The 9,467-nt window shown below is 41.0% G+C and overlaps 1 protein-coding gene across 2 annotated transcripts in view; it reads left to right on the top strand.

The window, feature by feature from the left end:
• The window catches only part of SCAMP1 (secretory carrier membrane protein 1), an 87,030-nt gene that overhangs the window by 65,690 nt on the left and 11,873 nt on the right, over positions 1 to 9,467 (top strand). For both annotated transcript variants that reach the window (XM_019532201.1, XM_019532202.1), the window contains exon 7: positions 2,353 to 2,454. In XM_019532201.1, the coding sequence (XP_019387746.1) occupies positions 2,353 to 2,454 (102 nt within the window). The remainder of the gene's footprint in view (positions 1 to 2,352; positions 2,455 to 9,467) is intronic.

The raw sequence follows: 9,467 nt of genomic DNA, 5'->3' as shown, positions 1-9,467 counted from the left end.
GAGCCCTGCGGAACCCCACTGCCCACGTCCTTCCAGGTTGAGAAAGACCCATCCACTACCACCCTCTGGGTGCGGCCCTCCAGCCAGTTGGCAGCCCATTTGACTGTGTGGGCATCGACACCACAGTCCCCCAGTTTCTTAATGAGAACAGGGTGAGAGACAGTGTCAAAAGCCTTCCGGAAGTCCAGGAAGACTATACCCACTGCTACCCCTGCATCTAATGATCTGCTCGTAAAAGGCCACCTCCCTTGGAAGCCCGTTCCAGGTTCTGGTAACCCTTACCATAAAGAAGTTCTTCCTGATGTCTAATCTAAAACTGCTTTCTGTCAGTTTGTGACCATTTTTTTTTTCCAGTAACTCCAAGGGGTCCCCTGGTAAACAGAGCATCTCCTGTTCCTTGCTGTCCATGTCCACCCTCCCCCCCGCCCCGACAAATTTATAGATGGCTACCAAATCCCCTCTCAGCCTTCTCTTGTGGGTCCCTCAATCTCTCCTTGTAGGACTTTTCCTGCAGGCCCCAACCATCCGAGCAGCCTTCCTTTGGACCCTCTCGAGGTTTTCCACATCCCTTTTGAAATGTGGTGCCCAAAACTGGATGCAGTACTCCAGCTGCAGCCTTATTAATGCTGCATAGAGGAGGTATTGCTTCTGACTGACCCTTGTATAATGTTGTTCACCAGTAAAAAAGGGCCTTGACAGAGCAGGAGGCTATGTTGAAAGCTGGCTGTGTGTTCAAGAAATGATATACAATTTTTTATGAAAGTTTTAATTTTTTTCAATATTTGGCCGGTGTAAGGGGAAGGGAGGAGGCATTACTTTCTGATTGATTCTTGTAATATTTTTTCCATCTTCTGTTGTCACCCAAACGTTACCAACTTCCATAGCTCTTCCTGAGGAATACTGATGCTCTTTTAGAACCAGGGCTGCTTTGCGTCCTAGTTTTAGTCCTCATTTCAGACTCAGTATATAAACTGGTAGACTAGACAGTATGCAAAGTATTTGGGATTTTTTTTTCCAAGTGACTCCACAACTGTGGCTGAAAATACAGTAGAAATACAGTACATTATAACAAACCCATGTTTTTAATAAATACAATAACAGGACTCAATTTGCTGCATCATAGTAATGAAAATAATTGACTAACTCTGTTATAGCAAGCACTCTTAGAACAGTTTTTTTGCCCAGTTCCATAAGGGTCTATTATGAGATTGTACTTGGTGTGTAACAGAAAAATGGCACTCTGGCATTCTATTTATTCTATATCTTAACTCCATATCATGGTTTTCATTTTTACAAGTGGAAGGTAGTAGTTTTCCCCTTGCTGTCAGTCCTACAAACTCCAGTCTGAGAGCTGAGTAGCATTCTTCCTTTCACATTCACTATCCTAAACTTATGCCAGAGAAGAGCGTTCTACAGTCCTGTTGCATTGAGAATGCACAGGAAGGAATAGGCTCTAGTTCCCCTTTCAGCTTTGTTGCAGGTCCAGTTCTTTATAAGCAGCCAACGTGGTAAAAGCATATTTTCGTCACTAAACAGATGCAGTATGAATTTAAATCAGTGATTTTTTTTTTTTTTTCCAGCCATGGTGCCATGGCACCCTGGGGCGCCTTGGAATTCTTTTAAGGGTGCTGCAGGTTGCCATTCAGTTTTAGCCATTGGATGTGCAAACATGATTCACAAAATAAACTTGGAGATTTCAAATAGGAATCAATGGTATTAAAACATGTATCCCTGTTATCTTTCTGAGTTGTTTTTTTTTCACAACAGAAGAATTGCTCTATTTTTCTGTTGTCAAAAAAAACAATGAAAGCTAAGAGCTGCCATTTTTCAAGCAGTACCTTGAGTCTAAAAAGGTTGAGAACCACTGATCTGCGTATGGGGAAGAAGTACATATGTAGAATTATGTGACCTTTGTCAAGAAGAATTTCTTGGAGTAGAACTGTGAGAGTGTGTGCATGCACACATACACATACTTACAGATGAGTACGTAATATACATATATTTATATGAGAATATAAGCAGACAAGGCTCTGTGGGTAAATGTGATATTTCTTACTAGAGCAGTTAAATAGTTGGAAAACTTTTTTTTTTTTGCAAGTTTTGTGCCTGAAAGCTTGCAAAGAACAATTTTTCCATTTCTTTGATGATAAAACATATCAGATTTACCCAAAGAACCTTGTCTGCTTATGTCCTTGGACCAACGCGACTACAACCAACAATCCTATGAAAATATAAAAGACTAACCTCTCTGGTGCATAAATATGGCAGAAATCAATCAATGAAATATTTCAGAAAAATTATTTTGTTACTGTAGTTGTTTCCTGACCGATGTCTTTAACTTTTTTCTTTCAGGAGTGACAGTTCTTTCAGATTCTTTGTGTTCTTCTTTGTGTACATCTGTCAGTTTGCTGTACATGTACTTCAGGCTGCAGGATTTCAAGGCTGGGGTAACTGGTAAGTGCTAGCTTTACCCAGTAGTCTGTTATTTATCAAAGAACAAAGTTATTTTAAATCTACAGTACAAAGGCATATTCAGAAACAAATATTTTAATTGAAGTGATTCATTCTATGACATTTTCAGCAGTAACCTTATTGCTGTAGGAAAATTTTATTCCAAATGTACCTGAAGAGACGAATATTTTTTATATTAGACAGGATTTTTTTATATTAGGTAGAAAATTCTTACCTTTTACTGGAGGCCCCTGATTTTTGCAGTTTTTTATCAGTGTCTCATCTCTATCCTAGTGACTTCATATATGCATGCTATTTGTCTTGTATTTGTAATAGGAAAATAAAGCTAAGAAATCATGAAAACAACTGGGCTGTTATGTTATTCAGGATCAACACTATAATATTAATGTAACTTTCAGTTATGATTCAGTTGAACAGCTACTGGATATTTAATTGGATTGGTGCATCTAACATTTAAATTAATATATAATCCAATGTAAAAAAAAGAAAAAAAAAGTTTAGATATCTTGCTGTCTCCTGGCCTGCATCCTGTTTGTTGACTTACAGAATTCAGAAAGAACTGGTCAGGTTACTAGGAAATCGATTGTTTTGAACTTGTAAAAAGAACTGGTTTGCTTCTTTCAGTCTACCTTTCACCCTTGGGACTTTTGCTTTCAGCACAGAATAGAGAAGAACTCCCCAGCTGTAAGCATTTTGATTAAGGTACTAGATCAGGGGTGTCCAGCCTTTTTGAATGTGGGGCCAGATCATGAACTTTTTATCACCCAGTGGGCCAGCAAGCGATATTCAAAGACCTCACAGGAAGTGGTATCACATCAGGAAGTGATGTCACATGACTTTTCACACCAATGAAGTTGCAGGAAGTAACAATGAAATGGAATGGAATGAAGTGAAATGGAAATGTGGCTTAAAATCCAAAATAAAAACAATATAAAAGCAAGAATAAAATGATACCAGACACTTGACTAAAATAAACACTTTAGCTTCTACTCACCTTTCAGTGAATGAAAGAAGCATAATGCAAGTCAACAGGTCAAATGTGGCAAAGGTATCAGCCAGAGTGGAAACTAATCAAAGCAACAAAATATGGGCATTTTTTAGAATAATCTTCAAGAAGATTTGCTTTTATTGCAGTAATAACTTGTTAGTAACACATCTTTAACAAGTTAAACACCCAATCCCCCACGAAGAGAAACAAAAGCAAACACAATCCAAACACTGAACAGTATTTTTACAAAGATTTTTACCTGCTCCAAATTTATGTTGGAGCCCAGATCGTTTATCCTCTATTCTTGAACATATTGCGCAGTCTTAAACAAGCATACAGCACAGTTATCCAGTGAGGCTCATAATTGGGGACATTCTGTTACAACAGGAACTGTCCAGGCAAAAACAGAGACAGGTGGCAATACAACCGTTGTCAAGTCTCAAGAAAACGAGCATGCTCCAATCCACGCTGTAAGTGTACAAAAACAGTGTAAAAAAAAGATTTATACAAGTCTACTCTTATTAACTTTCTGAAAACTACAATGAACACTGATTTTTTAATTTTTTTATTTATTTATTTTTAGTGTGATACCTGGCATTGTTTTTGCTTGCGCAAATTTTCAATATCTGCTGGCACACTTTGTGGTGATGCAGAGTATTCCAGATAAATGTCCATCTGTCAGAAGTGATCTGGATTTTTTTTTTATGTTCTTCATTTGTGAGAGAAGCTATGCACAGCAATACGTGCTGCCAAACAGTGCAATGAACCGAAGTGCATGATTCAATAAATTTGGGAAAGAGTGCCATGTAACATTGACTATAAAATGTCAGTAGGTCATGTTCTGCAAAAGCTCTCTTTAAGGCACTGTTATTTTGGATGTCAGTTAGTTCCATTTGGAACGTGTCAGAAGCACTGGTGGCATCTGTTCCAAATGGATCTACAAACAGCTTTAACTCATCACTGTGTGTCTCTGAAACCTGCAAATCTTTGTTTGAATTCATCCAGCAGACGGCCATTCAGTGCAGAATACTTGTCATGGTTCACAGTCTCGGCACATCTTGTTAATAGTACTGTGAAATGGGTGATATTCTTTTTATTCAACTATTTCTGAAACAGTTCCAGCTTATGAATGAAGGATTGGATGTGTTCATGCAGTCTGTTGACAAATTGATCCTTCCCTTGTCGTTTTATATTCAAATCTGCAAGATACTTGGTGATGTCAACTAGGAATGCCAAGTCATTCAGCCATGCATCATCGTCCATGAATCTGACATCTTTTCCTTTGTTTGTCATGAAGTTTTTAATTTTGTCAAACAGTGACCAGAATCTGGCTAGTGTGGCTGCCCTGCTGAGCCAGTGAACTTGGCAGAAGTAAATAATGTCATCATGGTCTGATGCTATCTAAGCAAGAAATGCTTGGAACTGTCTATGATTAAGCCCCTTTGACCTTATGAAATTGACTGTAGAAACAACCTTTTCCATCACATGTTTCATCTCCAGGGCCTTTACACACAGTTGTTCCTGGTGAACGATGCAGTGATGTGTGATGACATCCTGAGGCGTTGACTTGACCAGTAAACTGACAAATCCATTGTGCTTGCCTATCATCGCAGGGGCTCAATCAGTTGTTAGACCACAGAGTTTGTCCTCTGGAAGTCTGAATTTCAACAAGACACATTTCACTTCATTGAAAATGTCCTGTCCTGTTGTTTTGCCTTTCATTGGACGTAAGTCGAGCAGATCCACAACAACATGGAATTGTTTGGTTAATCCTCGTACAAAGATTGCCGGTTGAGCTGTATCACTTGCATCTGTACTTTCATCAACCCCCAATCTGTAAAACTGACAGGTGCTGAGTCTTTTCATCAGTGAATCTTCAATGTTTGATGCCATGTCATCTACTCTTCTAGCAACTGTCTGATGTGAAAGGCTGATTTTCTCCACCATTGACTGTTTATCAGGGAATACCACAGATGTAAATATGCCCAAGCAATCTTTCACAAATTCTCCATCAGACGATGGTTTCCCTCTCTTAGCTATTGCCTCGGATATCAAGAAACTGATCTTGGGTGCTGCCTCAGAATTCTGCCTTGCAGCTTTGAAAAAAGGCTGTTGCCCATTCATGCTGTTTTAGAGAGTTCACCTGATCAATTCTAATCTGACCCACTAGGCTGTAAAATTTCTTTGCATATTTTGTAGAATAATGTCGCTTCATATTGTACTCCTTGCAAACAGCTACTTTCGCTTGGCAAATCAGACACTGGATGTTCCTGTTTTGTTCAATAACAAAAAAAATCAATGGTCCAACTATCTTTGAAAACTTGACATTCAGCATTCATTTTTCATTTCCTCTGATTTGCCAATTTTTGAGTATAGAGTAGGCCCTGTGGCTATAGAGCCAAAATTAATTTTAGTCACAGAAAAACTAATTTGGTAGAGACAGGTGAAGTTAAAAACAACTCACCAGTTCAAAATCACCATTTTATTACTATGTAATAATACTGTGGTATCAATATGGACCCCCACGCAGCAAGTATAGTCATAATATGTAAGGTACAGCTTGACAGGTGCAGGTGGTGCCATCATATGCTAAGTGCAACCTCAGATGCCAGTGGGGAGTCGGGGCAGGACTAGGACAGTGCCAGTCCCAGTGTCTCTGTCTCATGGCTGGGGCAGTCCAGCCATTACTGGGTTTGGGTCCCATATGGGCAGTGCTGTTAGCTAGCACCACAGGCCAGTCAGTTGTTATAACCCAAGACAAACACCCCTGTACACCCTCTGTTCTGGGCCAGAGAGACCCTGCCGGTGCAGCCCTACTGCAAGGTTCGTGGTAGCTGGTGGTGGGCAGGGGCAGGAGGGACCCATTCTGCATCCAGCCAGCCACTGCCCCAGAGACTGAAGGGGATAAATAAATAGCTTTTATATCCCCATCCCCTGAGCAGCACAGCCCTTCACCTGCACAGCTCCACTCAGTGGTGCCTGGGCGCATGCACCCCCAGTGGCCTCAGCACTGCGAGCCGGGAGCGCGGGATCATCAGGTCTCATGTCACATCAGGATCCCACCTGCTGAGGCCCCCCAGGGGCTGCCCTGCTGACTGCCTGTGCCGGGTGCTGCGCCCCATTCCTGCCTCACTGCCACCAAGCCCAACAGGTCCTAGGAGGTGAGTGGGATGCCGGGGGCAAGGGGTGGAGCTGGAGAGAAGTAGAAGCAGGCACTGTCCCCAGCTCATCCCATCAGGTGCGACTGGCGTAGCCCCGCGCCGCGCAGCCCTCGGGGCAGTGGCGGCAGGACCCGGCTCACGTGATGAGCGAGGGACCTCACGCCAGAGAAAATGGCTTTGTGGGCTGCATGTTGGACAAGCCTGTACTAGATGGTATGCAAGATGCCCTTCTTTCTCTGATCAGTTGTGTACCACTAGTTGCCGCCGTTTATAACGTGCTAGTTGCTTCCTTTGTTAATGCCATCAGAAAAAGGCTCCTACCTTTTTGTAATCAATAGTTTGCCATATTAGTTTTGTGATGGCTTACTTCAAGCTGCTCCATGATCTCAGAGCATTGCTTAAGGTCTTTTTATTCAAGATGTCTAATCTAGTGGTCTGCTAATGGGACAGGAGTTTATTAATAATTAACATGCAGGACTTTTTGAGAAGCTTTTCTCAGATTTGTATGAAGGTTCTGATGTATGTCATGGCTTTGCCTGTAGGTAGGACTTGTCTGGTCATTGATACGTGTGTTGCTACTTTTGAGGCCCTTCTCTCATCTTTGCTGTTCAACATTAAATGCATTCTTAAGTGCATCATTACTTAGCTTCTGGGTGTATGACAGCATTATGTGCGTATCAGTGTATTTTTAGCATTCAGGACAGGTTTTAGTTTGACCAGTTTTTGTAGCGTGTTCTCCATAGGGCCTGTGAAAGGAGAAGGTGCAGACACCTCTTTCTGTTGTCAAGAAATGTGACTGTACTAGGAAACCTTTGCTTAGAGAAGCATGATAGATGCATTTTAATTCTTGGAGTCCAACATGCTAAGCACGTGTACCTGATTTGCTTGAATAAGCTATCCAAAAGAACCATCATGTCTTATGTGGAACATCTGAAATCTCCATGTCCTCAGCACCTGGAGAAACTCCCAGGAATCTGACTAAAACCATTCTAATAGGAGTGGGACTAATTCTGTGAATCAACTTTTGGGATGACCACAAGCATTTGGTGGTTTTGATAAAATATTTATGAATGTGTTTTTGCAGTTAAGAATAGAATGCTTGGCATACCAAAGACAGCCACACAGTGGAAGTTGTCTGAGAACTAATATAAGGTGCCACTGAGCTATTGAGTTAACTAGGAATCTTGGTAAATATGTAAATCAGCTTTTGTTGATCTTTCAAACAGATGAAATGCTGTGTAAGCTGTATATTGCAGGCTTGATTGGGAGCTGGGAAATTGTCTGACATGCACCGAGGTGCAGGTTAGCTAATCCTTGAACCCAAGGATGAGTGCTTTTTCTTTTCTCAGTCATGTCTGCTGCTGTATCATTATACAGGCTGCTGAACAGCACTGAAGTACATAGGGTGGCCTGACTGATTTAATTTGTTGGTGGGTCTAAATTAATAAAGTAACAAGTCTCTGTGAGGTGTTAACAGGTGAGCTGTATGACTCCAACTCCAGTTAGCTTGCAGGCTAAATTTGGTTAAAAGGATGCTTTAGGAATCAATAGAATTTAGCAAATGGATTCTGCCATCCGTGACGTTAATAGTTATGCCAGTTGCCTGTGTGCATCTTATGTAACTTAGGCAGTGCACTGAAAACTTGCACAACCTGCCTTAACTTTTTTGATTTTTCTGCTTCAGAACAGAATCTAAGATACCAAAGTTGCATAAAGCAAATGTCAAAATAGGTTTGGTGTCAACCTGAACTACCCTGTGAATGAGGCCTGCCACAGCATTTTTAATACCTATAGCATGTCTGAATATAAACCAGTCTAATCGCCACTGGGGCCCAGAACCACAGCTTCTTGTTACTATTGAGGTAACTGGACTGTAGAGTTCAACTGATCTTTTGGTAATTTGAGGAGCAAAAACTCCTAAAGTATCCAGAAAAGATACTCAGAAGTAGAAAAGGTTCTGTGGGTTGGTGTAGTGTGGTCCATCTAGGTCCTTTTAAATGCCTTTCTCAAAAATCTCCTTTTTCTGTCTTTTTAAAATCGGAATTGAAGATAAGGTATATCTATTTCAAGTTGCTCTCAATCAGCTGAATCAAATTAATTGTTCTGTAGTCCCTTGCATTTGGTTTTCTGGCACACAGTACAGTTTAAACCATTGCCTAAAAAGCCACTCTTTTATTATGAAATAATCATGAAGTTCTGTATCGTTTAGTGTGTTTGTTGCCTTGCTTTGAAATGTCAGGCTCTGGTCAAGTGATTATCTTATATCAGATTTTGTGTGTAAAAAGCAGTGGTCTATCATAGACTTCTGCTGCAGATTTAATGTTAAAAGGACCTTTGAATGATTGTTTAAATCTGAGTAGACTACAAATGTCCAGTCACCTTTTGATTCTTCTGGCTACAGTAGCCAGTAATGTTTATGAAATTGGCTGTCTCATTGTTTTGCTTGGTGTACAGTACAGTTTTGGGTGCAAGCCTTGGGATACATGAAAAGCAGGCAAAGCATGATTTCTTCGATTTAGATCAGAGGGATCACCTTTATTATGGACTAAACCACCCATTTTTGTGAAAAACAGTTAAGTCTCAGGGTCATAGATTCATAGATATAGGGTCGGAAGGGACCTTGCAGATCTTCTAGTTCAACCCCCTGCCCTGGGCAGGAGAGAACTGGGCTCATATGACCCCAGCTAGGTAACTGTCAAGCCTCCTCTTAAAGACCCCCAAGGTAGGAGCCAGCACCACTTCTCTTATAAGTTGGTTCATAGATTTCATAGACATTAGGGCTGGAAGGGACCTCGGGAGATTGAGTCCAGCCCCCTGCCCAAAGGGCAGGAAGTCAGCTGGGGTCA

The sequence above is a fragment of the Crocodylus porosus genome, unplaced genomic scaffold (genome assembly GCF_001723895.1).
Source record: "Crocodylus porosus isolate Cpor-Errol unplaced genomic scaffold, CroPor_comp1, whole genome shotgun sequence".
Classification (NCBI taxonomy): Eukaryota; Metazoa; Chordata; order Crocodylia; family Crocodylidae; genus Crocodylus; species Crocodylus porosus.
The sequence above is the reverse complement of the archived record's forward strand: the minus strand, read 5'-3'. Positions and strand labels throughout refer to the sequence as shown.